This window comes from Danio aesculapii, chromosome 3 (genome assembly GCF_903798145.1).
Source record: "Danio aesculapii chromosome 3, fDanAes4.1, whole genome shotgun sequence".
Lineage (NCBI taxonomy): Eukaryota > Metazoa > Chordata > Actinopteri > Cypriniformes > Danionidae > Danio > Danio aesculapii.
In genome coordinates this window covers 31,856,168-31,874,509 of record NC_079437.1, presented here as the reverse complement: position 1 = coordinate 31,874,509, position 18,342 = coordinate 31,856,168, and the positions used below count along the sequence as shown (strand labels likewise).

Here is an 18,342-nt window from a genome sequence, read left to right as displayed (position 1 = left end):
GAATAAACTTTGTAAAATTTCAAATTCTAAGTCTTGTCGAGCTTCAGATTTGGCACTTTGAAAGCTATTAAGGGGAGCCATTGAGTCCGTCCTGTTTGAGTTCTTCAATCCATTCCAAAGCTATAATAATTCTGATGTAAACACTGACACGTGATCTGATAATCTCTTTGCAAATTTTATGTTAAATTGGGGAATATATACAGCAGCAGTTCTTCCAACCGTTGGCTCCTTAGACCCGTCTGTAAAAATCTGTAATACAGAATAATACCCTTGTCGCAGATATGCTTGTATTATTAAATTAGTTGGAATAATTATCTCCATGTTTTGAATTCTTTCATGAATTTATAGATTTACTAATGGCATAGGTAACAATCTGAGGGAAATTATTGGTATAACAACAGAAGGAGCTTGTGGACTACATTCTTCTTCTTCTTCACTGTGTTTTATTGGCGTTTGGCATACAACTTATAGGTGCATTACCGCCATCTACTGGTTAGTAGTGTGGGCCATGATTGCATATGCAAACAAACCAAAAAATATATTTTATTTAAATTCTTGCATCAAACTGAGTCATTTTCAAATATAGCATTAAAATTCTATTCGGTACACATTTGATTTGTTTTGTAGGAATTTTGTCAAATTAAAATCATTTCAACTCCTTACAAATAAATATTTCCTTTCACTATTGTACCTAGTTGTGAACTACATTTTCTAGAATTCCACTTAAAAAAACTCTGGCTTGTGAAATAAATATATTGTTCTGTAATTTTCTTATCCATTTTATTATATTTGAAAATGTTACTAAATGTTATGATTTGGTGCTCAATATATGTTGTTATTAATGCTGAACAGATGTGCTGCTTAATGGCTGCAGAAACCCTGTTGCATAGAAAGAACATAGTTTAGTTTAAAAAAAAAAAAACATATTTTACAGTCCATAAAATTTGTATTAACAGTAAAATTGCACAAAAAAACAAGTAGATGAATTTAATAGGCTCACGCCATATGAGTTTATTTTGATATGACACAGAAAGAATAGTTAGAAGCCATTGGTTGAAGCAGTTTAAATACTGATTACAGTACAGTTTTGTGGCTTCTAGTGATAAATCTTTTTGACAGATTCAGGACCATCTACTAGTGTATTGCTAAATACCTACACTGTAACAGAATGACAAATGAGTAACACGTTTAAATACACAGTATTCAGCTGGTGATCATTCACACTGCATTTGCAGATACAAAAAAATTGTACAACCACTGATACAACCAATGTTTCAACTTTTGTATTTTCGTCATGGATATATATTTACTGAGTACACTAACATTTGTAAAGGGGAATCAAATGAAGATCATGTTAGATTTTGAGTCAAATTGAGGGGGGGGGGGGGGTAATTTTTTAAAATTACTTGAAAAAGGTTTCAGCATTATTATTTGATTTATTTTAATTTTTCCCAAAGTTTGCATTCATGTAGCTCTTGTTAAGTTGACACAGCATGACCCAACAATCATTCAATTCAAACATAAAGGATATTATCAGAACACTGTAACAACCAAAATTATATTAATCAAATATATAACCGCTGACAAAGAATGTATCACGGCTGCCACATTCTGGACACAACTACAGTTTCTGTCTCTGGGAATCTCAGGTGTGTGAGCTGAAACATGTCTATCACATTTCATCCAGTCAGTAGCTATAGACTTTGGAGAAGCAGATTCATAATCCAGACCTCCTCTTTGTAAAATCCAGTAGTTTGAGTCTTTGAAAAAGTAGGTTTCTCCTAAGGGAAAGTCAAATAAAATGTTTTGAAGTAGGTTTCAGAGAAAAACTGACAAGTGGAAGTTATTGTAAATCATGTTTTCCGGTTTCCCCCACAGTGCAAAGACATGTGGTGAATTGGGAAAGCTAAATTGTTGTAATGACTAATACGTATGTGTGCGAATGAGTGTGTATGGGTGTTTCCCAGTGATGGGTTGCGGCTGGAAGGGCATCCGCTGCGTAAAACATTTGCTAGATAAGTTGGCGGTTCATTCCACTGTGGCGACCCCTGGTTAATAAAGGAACTAAGCCGAAAAGAAAATGAATAATATAATGAAAAAAGACACATCTTACCATCTAAAAAAGCGATGATATCATCAGGGTGAGAGGGCATCCCCCAGATGGCGGCTGGTTTGGGATACCCTTCCTCCATCTTCCTCTCTGCGCCTGCCTCATCAAACCTCCAGTACTGTTCACCACTGAACACGTACGTCTTCCCATTGTGTGGCCAAACAAACACTGCCTCCACACTTTCAGCAAAATGTCCTGCTGCAGTGCATAAACCCCAGTCTGAAAGCTGTCGTGGATACCCAGGCAGGGCCATTGTGTTTCTAAACACCCAGTACTGATTACCTGAGAAAGACCACAATGCCACATAGTCGAGATTAAAGAAAAAACACTGTACAATTATCACTTTTGTCACTATCAAATATTTCTACATGTGTTGCATTGTTTCAATTCAGTTTAACTAAAATTTTCCAAAATAAATATATTTTACAGGACTCATAAGCAAGTGATAAAGTACATCCAGGTGGTCTTTATTTAGGACTTTTATTCTGCAAAAACAACCACCTGGATATATTTTATCCTGCTTATTAGCTGCAAAAAAGAAAGAAAAATTAGATACAAAGCATGGTTTTGAGCCATAATACTTTATAATATCTTATTAAATCTGTAATTAAAGCAAAGCTGACAGAAATGAAACAAAAAAAGCCTTACAAAAAAGCATACACTAACCTATATCATCACAAAATGGTGGCAAACAGTGAAAAACAGTGGTAGAGACCGACAGACATATATATGGATGTGAACGTATTCACTGACGATCAAGATGTTGTACTCGGATGAGCCTGTGTTTTTAGTTTCAGAGGTTGTTATCTCAAAATAACAAAGCTTGGAAGTTGCTGGTTCGAGTCCCGGCTGGGCCAGTTGGCATTGTCGTAGTGTATGTGTGTGAATGAGTGTGAATGGATGTTTTTCAGTACTGGGTTGCAGCTGGAAGGTGAGTCATTCCGCTTTTGCAACCCCTGATGAATGAAGGGACTAAGCTGAAGAAAAATAGAGGAATTAATAAAAATGTACAATGTTTATTTTGCTAGAGCACAATGTCTTTAGGTAAATAATTAAGCTAATCTGCTGTTAATCTTAATCAAAATCAGCCATTTGCTTCCACTCAGGAAGAGCTCTGATGTCAGTTTGATGGCCCTGGAAAAATTGGCTTAGCCATGCCCCAGTTGTTAGTTTGCTGTGAGTAAAAGATAAGAGGAGGAGCACAATAATAAAAACCCCAACTCCTACTCAATATTCTGTTTCAATTGAAATGACGTCACACAGAAATAAAAGTCTGCAGCAACTTCTGTATCACTTTAATAATACTTGATCAACCTGGCTCATGCTTATACTCATTTACATTTTTTTAATTTTAGGTCTCGTTTGTCTTTCTTACCAATAAAGAATACAATATGTCCATCTCTTCTCTCATATACTGCATCAACCCTGGATGTATCAGGAGGCAAACCGATCCAGAAGCTGTGGATCAGAGTTGGAGTCGAGGACAGCAATGAGTCTGAATGATGTACCCTCCAAAAATGTTGACCTGATAAACGGTGAATATGGATACATTTTTTCCTTTTATCAGTTTCAAAATATAGTACATTTCCACTTGTAATGTGTGAGGATAACCTGAAGAGTATACGTTCACATTTACTTGCACTTTTTTACATTTACTTACAGTTAAAGTCAGAATTATTAGCCCCCCTTTGATTTTTTTTCTTTTTTTAAATATTTCCCAAATTATGTTTAACAGAGCAAGGAAATGTTCACAATATGTCTGATAATATTTTTTCTTCTGGAGAAAGTCTTATTTGTTTTATTTCGACTAACATAAAAGCAGTTTTGTATTTTTTTAAAAACCATTTTAAGGTCATTATTATTAGCCCCTTTAAGCTATTTTTTTTCAACTGTCTACAGAACAAATCATCATTATACAATAACTTGCCTAATTACCCTAACCTTAACCTAATTAACCTAGTTAAACTTTTAAATGTCACTTTAAGCTGTATAGTATCATGGCACAGATAAAATAATATAAGATAAAACAACACATAATAAAGAAATGTGTTGAAAATATCTTCTCTCTGTTAAATAGAAATTGGAGAAAAAATAAACAGGGGAGCTAATAATTCAGGGGGATAATAATTCTGACCTTAACTGTGTACTGTTGAATACTTTTACAGTATAATACATGTAAAAAATGTACATAGTAAATAATTATATTCAGCAAGGATTCATTAAATCAATCAAAAGTGACCCAAACGATATTTCCAATGTTACAAAATATTATTCATTTCAAATCAATGACGTTATTTTAAAGTTCAGTTCTTCCTGAAAAAAGCAGAACAGTTTGCAAAATAATATTAAGCAGCACAATTTTTGTCAACCTTCCTAATAACAAAATATATGATTTAAGCAGCAGATGATCACAGACTATCTTTGTCATTGAAGAGTTTACACTGAAGACAATACTGTACAACTAGCTTGTCACGAAGGAATGTTATATTTTATAATATATTTAAAAAACACTATGTAATAATGTTTTACAATATAACTACTGTTTTACTCTATTTTCGGATGAAATATATGTTTCTTTTGGTTTTGATTTTACTCAACAATTTTAACAAAAATATACAAATAAGTCCAGTTAGACTAATTCATACATATTTTAAAAACTGTCGAGGATAAAATACACAATAAAAAAGCCACAGGCTTATTTCCATCGTGGCCCTTGATATTCTTTAAAAATGAATGAGCAAATCATAAATGGAGTGCAAACATCATCATCATGCAAAACTCCTCAGCTTCAACCATAAAACAACCATTTTTTAATTTCCCTTCTAAAAACACTCTCAAACTGAGTCTCTCTAAAACTCCTAGACAATTCATCCCAAGCAACAGAGCTACAGTAGTACACAAAAAAGAATTTCTACCTGTTTCACTCTTAAATCTAGAAGGAGAAATATCCCTGCTACTCGCTCTTGTGGAATGACAGTGTACCTCATTAACTAAAACATAATAATCAAGAAAATATTTTGGTACCATTTTCTTTAAAATCTTAAACACCATCACTAATTCCAGAAAAGTTACCCTTTTTTCAACTTCTAAAAAATTACTTTTACTATAATGTTCATTATTTAAATGTGTTAGTGGGAGTACTTTCATAACAATTCTAACTTATTTTGGGCCGTCTGTAATTTCAATTCTCATTTTTTTAGAACTACTTCTGTACCAAAAAGGCTGCAGCATAGTCAAAGTATGGCTGCACTAACCATTTAACTTACATTTGAACTGACTGCTGTAACTACTTATTCATAGGCTAACATTAGAGCTTAGAGGGGTGTCAGGAACAAATTTTTAAGTGTAAAAAAAAAAGTGAAAGTTAAATGGTTAAAGACTACTTTCACAAATATTTTGAATGGTACTATAATTCACACACACATCATACCTCTAAAGAAGAAAATCTCTGCTCTGATATTAGCAACGGCATCATAACCACCCTGACAGCGATCAGCAGAGTCTGGTGGGCTAAAATGAGAAAAAAAAAACATTAAGAACAATAAATGAAATTACTGTCAAACCTGCTATGACAACAGCGCTACTTACTGATAAGGAGGATGTAAAAGATAGGGGGTGGAAAACTGGGTCAGATGAGCAGTGGGTGCAGCAACAGATGGAGGTGGTTTCAGATTGTGCTGTTTTCCTGTATACATGTAAAAGGAACATGTATATAATATAATATAATATAATATAATATAATATAATATAATATAATATAATATAATATAATATAATATAATATAGGGCGTCATGGTGGCGCAGTGAGTAGCTTGATCACCTCACAGCAAGAAGGTCACTGGTTCTAGCCCCGGCTGGGTCAGTTGGTGTTTCTGTGTGGAGTTTGCATGTTCTCCCAGTGTTGGTGTGGGTTTCCTCTGGGTGTTTCAGTTTTCCCCACAGTCCAAAGACATGCGCTACAGGTGAATTGGGTAGGCTAAAATGGCCGTAGTGTATGTGTGTGAAAGAGTGTGTATTGATGTTTCCCAGTGATGGGTAGCAGCTGGAAGGGCATCCACTGTGTAAAACATATGCTGGATAAGTTGGTGGTTCATTCCGCTGTGGCAACCCCAGATTAATAGAGGGACTAAGCCGAAAAGAAAATGAATGAATGAATGAATGAATTAATGAATAATGTTTCCTAAGAATTCATTTTTTTCCTACTGTGGATGACAATGGTTACCAGTTTTTAACATTCATCAAAATATCTTCTTTAGTGTTCACCAGCAAAATGTAACTCATAAAGGTTTGGAACCATTTGAGGGTGAGTAAATAGAAAGCAATTTTTCTTTTTTGGGCCATTTATTAATCATTTTAATTCAATTCAAACAACAAAAACACAAAAATTATAAACTGTATTGCAAATTTCATTCAGTCATTCATTCCTTTCAATTGGACAGAAAAAAAACTAAAGTGTGCTTTAAAAATATTAATTATACTGGCAGATAAAAATGCAGACATTATAATTTACAACATTTTAAAGTGCCCACAATAACACTATTGTGTGTATTCATTTTAAAGCAATATATTGTATAAACTCTGGCACATGTCTAATTGAAATAGCTGAAACGTGGATCACATATAAAAGTTTTATGCATATGAGAGTACCATACAGCGCCTGAATTCCCAGTCTGTCACCAGCGGTTAAGCTGTAGCTGTTCATCTCTCCCACAGGACCAAAGTAATACGGCTTCATGATGGAGTCACTGGAGGAGGAGTGAAACAGGCCTAAAGCGTGACCAAACTCATGCACTGCGACTGTGAATAAATCTGAGCCGCTGCTCCAGTCTGCGGGATTCAAGCAGCATATGGTTTTTAAAGCCCTCAAATATGACTATCTGTGTATGATGATGATAGACACAAAAGCATGTAATATGAATGACATTGAATTTACCTCCATACGTCCAGCTCTCTCCCGCATCAAAGTGTGTGTCTCCAGCGAGATCTCCTTTACCTGGGAAGAAGGCATGTGCCAGAGCTCCACCCTTGCCATCGAATGGATAGCCGTCGTCATGGTAGCCACTGGTAAAAGTGACTGTGATGTCTGTTTGTGCTGATGGGTCACCTGGAGAAAAGTGGAAACGCAGAGCTGTGTCTTCACTCCAGACTCGCAGGGCATTGCCCAAAATAAGCCTCACCAGACCTGGATTTAGAGCAGGAGACATTGAGGGAGGCGGAAAATCTTGTATGCTGGTGAAAAGACAGGAGAGACATGGGATTACTGAACATATTTATTTTACCTATGCGTCACCTGTATTTTTATAGCCTTATTTTGTATGTAATAATGTAAATATATTGTTGTATATTGTAACATTGGCAGCAATAATAAATCATCTCATAATATTGAAAATGTGTTATTTAAACCCTTAACTCATTTTAAAAAATGAAATAAATACTGAAGCAAGCTAACTTTCTTCATTAATGTTATTTATTAAGGGTGAAATCACACAAAGGAGATTTTAATATATTTAATATTAATCAATCTACAGTCACTGTATTTTTATGGTCAATTTCTCACACTCAAAATAAGATTTTAGCTGCTTGTTCAGACAACGTATTTAAAATGAGCTGACAAATCACAATTCTTGAGATATTTTAGGGCAACTTAATTGTTTTAGGTTCAATCCACTTAATATTGTGAAAACAACTAAGTTAACTTAATCGATTTGTGTTGTGACAACATGAAGGAATTGTGTGAAACCCTGGATTTTTTACAGTGCAGCATAAACACATTTTACCATACATTGTTCAGGATTTTTTAACAGTGCACTCTAAAAATGCTGAGTTGTTTTAACCCATATTTGTATTGTATATTATATACAATACAATACAGTTTCTGTGTGGAGTTTGCATGTTCTCTCTGCGTTTGCATGGGTTAAGAAGTCCAAACACAGTCCAAAGGTATGTGGTACAGGTGAATTGGGTAGGCTAAATTGTCCGTAGTGTATGTGTGTGTGAATAAGGTGTATATGTTTCCCAGTGATGGGTTGCAGCTGAAAGGGCATCCGCTGCATAAAACAAATGCTGGATAAGTTGGCGGTTCATTCCGCTGTGGCGACCCCAGATTAATAAAGGGACTAAGCCGAAATGAAAATGAATGAATGAATGACAGTCAAATACAATACAAAAGAATTATAGAAAAAAAAGTCATTTTAGAGTGCCTTTTACTTTTACTGTGATATAACAATAATATGAATTTAATTTCTTGGTAAAACAAAACAGAACTCATTAAATATTTTTAATGTAAAAGGTAAAATAACTTTTACGTTTTTTTATTTTTACTTTAAAATAAAGTAATTTTTTTTTCTTTTTTGCACAGAATGGAGATTTAACGAACGCACCTCCATGTGATGTCAGTCTTGTCCCATCTCATCTTTGGTAGAGTGTATCTCTTGTTCTTCTTCATCTTTTTTTTACCTCTCCTGTTTCCTTTCAGCAGCTCCTCAGAGCTGATGGTGTCTGGGAGAGAGCAGCGAGGTCTGCCCATCATTTCTAAAGTCTCTTGATCTGAAGTTTGACAAAAAGGGAATAATCAGAATTTTTTACTGCAGAAAAAAGGTTCAAATTTTAATCATCAAAAAAATTAAAATAAATAAATAAAAAAAGAAGAAACAAATGCATTATAGATATATGTATACTTTATTATTTAAAATTTTTCCAGCACATTTCTAAACATAATAGTTTAAATAACACATATCTAATAACGGATTTCTTTAATCTTTGCCATGATGACAGTAAATAATATGTTACTATTTTTCAAGACTGTATTATCCATCTGTATTCAGCTTAAAGTCTAATTTAAATGCTTTGCTAGGTTTATTATGTTAACTAGTCAAGTTGGGTAATTAAGCAAGTCATTGTATAATTTGTTTTGTAACTAATAGCATAAAAAATGTAAAACTGCTTTTATTCTAGCCGAAATAAAACAAATAAGACTTTCTCCAGAACAAAAAAATATTATAGGAAATACTTTGAAAAAAATCCTTAATCCGTTAAATATCACTTGAAAAATATTTGAAAAAGAATAAATATTGCACAGGAGGGTTAATAATTGTACCCTCAACGGTGAGTGCCATAATAAACTGTTACCCAAGTTCCCAGTCTCTTCAATGCCAGCAAATCGTTGCATTTTGCTGACAGCTTCTTCAATACTCTCCCTGGTCTGAAGACCACCAATCAGAGTATCTGGAGACTGTAAATATCCATATCGAATCAGCCAGTCCTACATATGCACACACACAAAACAAACAAACAAAAACTACTAAAATAAATCCAGAAATATATTAAAACAGACAACACTTCTCGTTGTAATGAACAGTGTAACAGGATTAAGTCATCATCATGAATCACATAAAACGATATATAGATAGTAAACTAGTAATTATTTGTTGCTTAGAATGCATATAAGATAAACAACATACACTCTAAAGAGGAGAAAATATCCATACCACTCCTCGAGCATACTGGTCAGGCATCATCGCGGGTCGTGCGCACACAACACAGAAAAGCGCGGCGCCGGTCACTGTTAGAGCAGCGGTCATCAGTGTGACAAACACAGAACCTTCTCCACAAGAAATTCACCACAAAACGTGTGAACGTGCGAAACTAAACCGCTTAAATATTGTCCATCAATATCAAAATGACTGCAAATTTTACGTATCTTACAACAGAAAATGACAGTAAATTCATCATCCAGTCACGTTGTCCTCCATTTCAGATTTCGTCTCGAGACGCTGGGTGTTGTTTTGAACAATACTTCTGTCCTGAACCCTCTCACTGTTCCTCTCTCTTCTTCCTCTCAGTGTGAGCATCCTCTAAATGACCCCATGAAAACACCTGTGACCCCCTCATCACAGCTTGCCTGAATACCCTCATGGAACTTAAAATAGAGCATGAAGAAATGAAAAACAAATGTGAGGAGGTAACTAAAATCACCAACACAAATATGTTTTAACCACAGCAACTAAAATGTCATTCACTGTATGAAACTTCACACACCACATTAAAACCAAAGTCATTTGGGGACATTTTACGAATCCCTTTTTAAGTATCACAGAGAAGTATTAGAAATATTAAAGTGGACACTTTAACTGTTTTAGCTTCTGAAAGCACATCTGTTGTCCACATTGCTAATGGTACAAAATGTTTTTCTGAAAGATTGAGGGATAATGAAAACTGGAGAATAATGACTGCTGAATAATCATCATCCATAAGCGTTTCAAGAGTTCACACTTAGCTGATGATCCATCAAAAGCTTGTTTGGCATGCTGTCCCGGGAGAGAGCCCCGAGCTCAAAGGATCCTCGAGCCCGGGGCTTCCTCCCATTTGCAGAGTGAGAGGGGAGCCTGAGCTCGGTGGATCTCAAAACTACCCATCTGCAGTAGCTAAGGGAACACGTGACGAAAAAAGGGGGCTAGACAAATGCTTGATTGTTATGCATGATGTATATATTTGGATGGTGGGAGGAAACCGGAGAACCCGGGGAAAACCCACGCGGACATGGGGAGAATATCCGAACTCCTCACAGAAACACCTACCGACCTGGCAGGACCAGGGCTGGCAGTGTTCTTGCTGTGGGGCTAACAGTGCTAACCACTGGGCCTCCGTGCCGCCCGAACTATAGTGAAGGAGGAGAATGGGGAGGAAGGGGGGTTTCTTCCAAACGAAGATAAAGTGGACTGAAAAACTGTGGTTATTTATAGTAGCTTATGGCTCATATGATTGGATGATACTGATTAGCTTAATACGAGACCGGCTGTGATAAATCATAAGCACGTGATCCTCTCGAAATTAGTTTATAAATAAACCTCACAAAAAAACGTTTGCAATAAGGCATCAAAAAATGGCACAATTTCCCATCTCCTCTGATCACTCTGGGGGTGTAAAATACCCCCTGATAAGAGGAGAGGATCCTGTGTATTGTGTGGTGATAAAAATAGACAGGATGTTTAAGAGCTTCAGTGAGGGAGAATAAAAAAGGAAACACTTATTGCGATAAAAAATTAAACCAGGCATGGAATGGATTGTCAAGATGTCTGCACTCTTTATCTTCATCTAGGTTTCCCTTTACTCTGTATATTCTTGCAACTTTAACAAAACACAAAGTATTTACTGAGTCTTTCATTAATTTTATTATTTTAATACTGTGAAAGCAACACAACATCTCCCCAGCAAAAACATAATGTTCCAAAGACATGCCTTTGTCTAGTGATATGATTTACGAAACCCAATATACAGCACTATTGTGTATATTATTTTATTACTGTGATTCACACTGTCTGATGGCGAAGCGTCTAGCTTTGGTTTTGGTTGATCTGCAGCCCCTGACTGAAGGAATATTCAGCCTTATGATGCATGATCAGCGTGTTGTTGGCGAAGTAGAAGCTGTCTGACCGCGTCTCAAAAGGGTGGCTGATCATCTCCTCAACTGAAGAAGAAAATAAACAGAAGAGTGTAGACATGGACATTTACATGTGCTGCATAATCTCAAATGTTCATTTCTGCATGCCTATTTGAAAGTGTGTGTTGCTCACTGGTGTGTGGATCCAGGTCTGGTAAGCAGTAGATGTGTTCACAGGTGTTTCTGCTGTGAGGGATACAGAAGCCGATCTCAAAGTCAAACGTCTTCAGCAGAAGATCCCTGAAGTAATGCCTCTCGATCAGACGAAACTTGTTCACTGCTTTTCCTCCCACTGTGAACTCAAGTCTGTTCAGAAGAGAAGTTCAGTGTTATGCAAATGTGTTACTGATTCGGATTGAGTATTTTGATCATCTCTAAAACTCAGACTCAGACCCAACATTATTATCCTGTTTAGGGAAACTAAAATTGCAGCAAGGTGTCGTAACACAAGCGAAGTTCCATGCACACATTAACAAAATATTACAACAGAACATAAAATACAACCTTTTTAGGTGCATCTCCCTCCCCGCTGGACTCATTTAATGACCTAATGGCCACCATTATAAAAAAAATTCTCATTCGATTCGTCCTGCAAATAGGAACTCTAAAACAATGACCTAAAGGCAGCAGCTGAAACACAGAGGGTGATCTGGGGTGCAAAGGATACCCAGAGCTCTCTTTAAAACATAATTATGGTAAAACAAGACTTACGTGGCTCCAATCTCCCTGAGGTTTAGAAAAGCAGGACTGAAATGATACTGAATGAAACGGCCAGCATCCAGCTCTATCATATCTTTTATTTCTGTGAGAGAAACAATGAGAAGAGGTCAGTTTAATCATACTTAGGACAGTGTTGTTATAGTTAACTAAAACTTTTTAAATAGTTTGAATGATCTGAAAATAAAGTGTAAATAAAAATACAAATATTAGGAGAAATTTATTATTTAGAAATGTTGTAATTTTAGTATCACTGAGAAACATGTAAACTTTCTTTTGTTTGCCGTCTCAGTCGATCACATGGCAGCAAACTGTGCATTTAGGCATGTATACATGGTCAAGGCAATCTGCTCCAGTTCAAACCGAGCATCATGGTTGTTGGTGCCAGATGGGCTGGTCTGAGTATTTCAGAAACTGCTAATCTACTGTGATTTTCACGCACAACCATCTCTAGGGTTTACAGAGAATGGTCTGAAAAAGAGAAAATATCCAGTGAGCGGCAGTTCTGTGAGTGCAAATGCCTTGTTGATGCCGATAGAAGCTGATAGAAAGGCAACAGTAACTCAACTAATCCCTTGTTACAACCGAGGTATGCAGCAGAGCATCTCTGAATGCACAACAGGTCAAACCTTGAGGCGGATGGGCTACAAAAGCAGAAGACCCAGGGTGCCACTCCAGTCAGCTAAGAACAGGAAACTGAGGCTACAATTCACACAGGCTCACCGAAATCAGACAACGTTGCCTGGTCTGATGAGTCTCGATTTCTGCTGTGATATTCGGATGGGAGAGTCAGAATTTGGTATTTGGTCTAAATGAAAGCATGAATCCATCCTGCCTTGAATCAATGGTTCAGGCTGCTGGTGGTGGTGTAATGGTGTGGGGGACATTTTCTTGGCACACTTTGGGCCCATTAGTAACAGTTGTGTCAATGCTACATCCTACTGGTGTATTGTTGCTGACCATGTCCATCCCTTAATGACCACAGTGTACCCATTTTCTGATGGCTAATTCAAGCTGAATAACGCACCGTCATTAAGCGCGAATCATCTCAGACTGGTTTCTTGAACATGACAATAAATTCACTGTACTCAAATATATACACACACAGACACTAGAATGCTAGAAAATAATAAGACTAAAATCCACATTATAGAATATTTAAAACATGTGCATGCAGTCACAAAAACTTAGAAAATATTAACTTTAGAAAATATTAAAATAAAAATATTCAAAATATTATTAATTCTATAATATATAAACAGGATATAAATACTACAACAACACTGGTGACATGAGATTTAGAACAGGATGAAATACATTTTATAAATGTTATTTCACCAAATGTCCATAAGAGGGCAACTGGCACACTTGACTTCTCTTTAGCGCAAACACAGTGTGTTACTGACAAAAATGAACCAGTGCAGAGGTAAATGAGTTTTTGAGATTTTTTTTCTGATGAACACAAGGGAAGATATATTGATGAATTTGGGAAGCCAGCAATCATTGACATCCATAGTAGGAAAATACTATGAAAGTCAATCTAACCAAGACAAGTCAAGGTTTCCAGCAATGTTCTTTTGTTCAAAATAAAAATGAACTGGTTTGAAACAACTGAAGGGTGAGTGCATAATTACAGAATTAAAATTTTTGGGTGAACCATCCCTTCAGATCATACCTGTTGGACAATGTCGTTTTAGATCTAAGATGACACATCCACCTTCCAGATCTCTTATTTTGAAGCGTGAGAAGCTAATATTGTAGATGTTGTCTTCTGGGGAGCACATGAAGTCTGCACAAATAACCATTAACAGCAAACATCAGTTTAGTGTTGCATTAAAGTAAAAAAAACCCACAGATATAAGCAGCTTTGTTTGTGTTGTCCTCACCATCGGTGTATCCTGGCAGTCTGAGGACATACTGAGGAGTCACAGGATCACCGGGTTTCCAGTCCAGCAGCACCTCTTCTTCAGCCGCTGGTCCTCCAGAAATAAAGCCATTCCAGTCCTCCACGTCCCTCAGACACCCTCTGTTCTGTGCGTCTGCCGTTTCCTCCTCATCTTCAGCTTCATCTTCCTCTCTCTCTGCTTGGTCATCGGAGGATAACTCCTGCTCCATCTCATCTTCACTGTGCGGCTCCTTCACACCTTCACCATCCATCTATAACTCTGTGTCTGCCTATTATTGGTCACGGCTGTAGGTTAACTAACTTAGGTTCATCTGCTATCTGGCTCTCTGTGTGATTACACTCAGCTCTTCTCTGGTCCACTGTGTCTCGGTGACTCAAACAGATTAAGGCTTTCTCAAACCGCTAATCCAAGCCAATCCTTAATTAAACAGGGACACAGCAACAATGGCTTCAATGAAAGGACAAAAAGAGAGGTGGGATGAACAGATGGAAAAGAATAAAGCCATATCGTACATTCCTGAAATTAATTCACAGAGATAACATAAAGTCACTCATCTGGTGAGTTTTGACCTAAAAATAATGCTAAATGTAAATAATAAACTGGAAATCATTTATATCAAAGATCACAAGATATGCATACGTTTATGCCACAATTAATTACTACATTAATAAATTCATATGCTGATGCATATTACAGATTTAGACAATCATACACTGTAAAATGTATCTGTTAATTAACAGGTTCAGTATTTTGTGGATTTTCTGTTTATTTACGGTTGTGAATTGCATTATGGGAGATTTATCTCTGCTGTCCACTTTTGATGTTGAAAATTTAACTCTGCAGTTTCAACAGAGTAACTTTTATTGTCATTTTAGTCTGAGACAACATAATGTTTAAGAAATAATATATAGTGAAACTAAGTTTTTAAAATAACATAAGATGTACTGGAAGCGTACCATAATTTGTATTGTAATTTACAACACCGACCAGACAACATATCACTTTAAACTATTAAAAATGTCAACAAAAGTACATTTTTCAAACTATTCAAAGTCAAAAACTTTTAGAGGAAATATTAAGATCCTATAATGCACTTAAAAAGCACAAATAAGTAAAAGAAATGAATCACAAATTCTGAAAACTGTCACTTTCCAGATATTTTATACAGTGTACATATGTATGGTTGCCAACACTTGAGTCATTTGAGTCAACTTGAGTCACAGACAAGCTTTGATTGGTCCACTGTGGCAGATGTGACACATAAGTAGGGCCACACAAAATCTGCTGAATTTGTTTGCTATTTCTGTGCAGAATTTTGTAGAATCTGATGATTTATGCAGAATGATTTTGGGAGTATGGTAATTAAAAAACTTAATACATGAAACAATAAAATAATACCTTTTTAACTGTTATTTCATGTTTACAATGCAAATCCAGTTAGATCCAGTTATACATTGGTAAACAAAGCAAGTCTCTCATATAATATATTTCCTAAAAGACAGAAAATATGACTTTACAAACTGTATTGTAAATAAATCATATGAACATTGTCATATAAATCAATAATATTACTGAAAATAATTTAAAAACAGAATAAATATAAATTTACACACATTTACACAAGTAAATAAATAGACTCGATGGCTGAAAATCACACATACATGTAAAGCTAGCCTTGTGTGTGAAAAATGTTTGCATGCAAAGTTGTAAATAAAATATGATTATTAGAGTAGGATGGGCCGGTATAAGATTCTGACGGTGTGATAACCTTGGATTTAAATATCACGGTTTCACAGAATCACGGTATTGAGATTACTGCTCTAATATATATATATTTTTAATGTCTGGTTAAAAAAAAACCTTTTCCCCTTTGTACACAATATTTTTTAATTTGGGAACATTAAAAATTTTTGGAGCAGTTAACATGTCAGGCTAAATAATTCAACACATAAAAAAACACATTAAAAAACCTTACATATACCTTAGGAACGGTATTATAGAACATTTTTGTGGTTTAAAAACGGTTATCATCCCATGCCTATATTAGAGCGTTGTTTTACAAGAGTAAACTATTTCCAACTTTTTTTTTGTTTTAAATAATGTTTAATTCAGTGTATATTTTAGTGTTTATGAAATGTACTTGCAAATTCTGAGTAAATCCTGCACCAGTTTTTTTTATTCAGTGCTTCCTTGGTGAGACATAACAGACTTTCAACAACAACAACAAAATCTGACTGACGCTAACTCTTAAACAGCAACGCATGTCTGTATATCGACATGGAGGCAGAAAAACTTGCATGACCATGCTTTATCTAAGACCCAATCTACATTAAAAATAATTTCCAACGAAACCAACATATGGTTTGTGTTGACCACAACATACTTTTCGTGTACATAGTCAGTGGTGTGAGGTTATAACATTTATTTTTGAAGGCAACTACATTTTTGTTACTTTTCCTAAATATATATATACAAGCCCTTGTCAACATAGGCCTGTCACAATAATCAATATATTAACTTATCGCACAACACATGGACATGACCTATTCAACTGCTCACTCATTAACGCAAATTTCTAATCAGCCAATCACATGGCAGCAACTCTCAGGCATTTAGGCATGTACACATGGTCAGAGGACAATAGCCCGACTGGTTCAAGCAAATAGAAAGGCAACAGTAACTCTAATAATTACTTGTTGTAACTGAGGTATGCAGAAATACATCAACACGTCCAACCTTGAGGTGCATGGGCTACAGCAGCAGAAGACCACACCGGGTGCCACTCCTGTCAGCTAAGAACAGGAAACTGAGGGGACAATTCACACAAGCTCACCAAAATTGGACAATAAAAGATTGGAAAAACGTTGCCTGGTCTGATGAGTCTCCATTTCTGCTGCAACATTCAGATGGTAGGGTCAGAATTTGGTGTCAACAACATGAAAGCATGGATCCATCCTGCCTTGTTTTAATGGTTCATTCTGGTTGCTGGTGGTGTAATGGTGTGGGGGATATTTTATTGGCACACTTTGGGCCCATTAGTACCAAATGAACATTGTGTCAACACTACAGCCTACCTGAGTATTTTTGCTGACCATGTCCATATCTTTATGACCCCAGTGTACCCATCTTCTGATGGCCACTTCCAGTAGAATAGCACGCCATTTCATAAAGCGTAAATCATCTCAGACTGATTTCTTGAACGTGACAATGCGTTTACTGTACTCAAATGGCCTCCACAGTCCCCAGACCTCAATCCAATAGAGCACCCTTGGGATGTGGTGGAACCGGAGATCCACATCATGGATGTGCAGCCGACAAATCTGCAGCAACAGCGTGATGCTATCATCTCAATATGTATCAAAAACTGAAGAATATTTCCAGCATCTTGTTGAATCTATGCCACAAAGAATTAAGGCAGTTCTGAAGGTAAAAAGGGGTCCAGCCCGGTGCTTGTAAGGTGTACCTAATAAAGTGGCCAGTGAGTGTTTATCACCCATATATAAAAACCAGCTCTATAGTATTTACTATAATTTACTATAGTATATTTTCAAGTGGGTGCCTGAGAACCGAAAATAGATCTGGTAGCAGATATCGCAGCCTCTCTTATTTTTTAACACACACTTTTTCTGTTAACATTTATTATTATTTATTTGTCTAGGATATATGCAGTTTCATATGCTTAATTATTAAATTGTTAAAATGACTATAATTAAATGAAATATTCTTAAAAATAAAGCATGATGTGTTCTTTGAAAGAGTGTACTTGCATTGTGACGATATTATTTTGTTATTCTGACATTATATAATAAGTGATGTAAAATGGTTTTAAAACGACAATAATATAATTTATCGCAATATATTTTGGTGCAATGTATTGTGCAGATATGTGACAGGCCTATGTCCATGGCATGAAGATATTGTGTCATCTTTGTCACCTCATCAGAGCAGCATACAGTGATGACAACTGCTGGTGTCCTCCTTAAAGAGACGTCAGGTTGTTCAATCTAAATGCAACATGAGTCAACAGGATGTGCTTTTAAGTTATTTCTTCCACAGCAGCAGCACTGATAGAGGGAAGAGGCGGAGCCACCGAACCACATCCTGCTTCACCCCAACCTCTCACCTCATCCCACTGTTGCCATGGTGATCAAACTGTCATTTCCTCATGT

General features: G+C 36.0%; 2 protein-coding genes across 2 annotated transcripts; both read right to left on the bottom strand.

The window, feature by feature from the left end:
- Positions 1-1,436: 1,436 nt before the first annotated feature.
- Positions 1,437-9,627, bottom strand: mmp25a (matrix metallopeptidase 25a). The gene is made up of 10 exons (XM_056453702.1): positions 9,598-9,627; positions 9,239-9,371; positions 8,491-8,656; positions 7,044-7,339; positions 6,758-6,937; positions 5,699-5,795; positions 5,541-5,620; positions 3,486-3,635; positions 2,114-2,392; positions 1,437-1,781 (listed from the first exon to the last, which is right to left on the bottom strand). The coding sequence occupies exons 1-10, from the start codon at positions 9,625-9,627 to the stop codon at positions 1,534-1,536; spliced, it is 1,659 nt and encodes a 552-aa protein (XP_056309677.1). The 3' UTR covers positions 1,437-1,533.
- Positions 9,628-11,301: 1,674 nt separating this feature from the next.
- On the bottom strand, positions 11,302-14,694 carry unc119.2 (unc-119 lipid binding chaperone B homolog 2). The gene is made up of 5 exons (XM_056453706.1): positions 14,153-14,694; positions 13,942-14,055; positions 12,261-12,351; positions 11,683-11,855; positions 11,302-11,576 (listed from the first exon to the last, which is right to left on the bottom strand). Exons 1-5 carry the CDS (start codon positions 14,421-14,423, stop codon positions 11,443-11,445), a joined length of 783 nt encoding a protein of 260 aa, XP_056309681.1. The 5' UTR covers positions 14,424-14,694; the 3' UTR covers positions 11,302-11,442.
- Between the last annotated feature and the right edge of the window lie 3,648 nt (positions 14,695-18,342).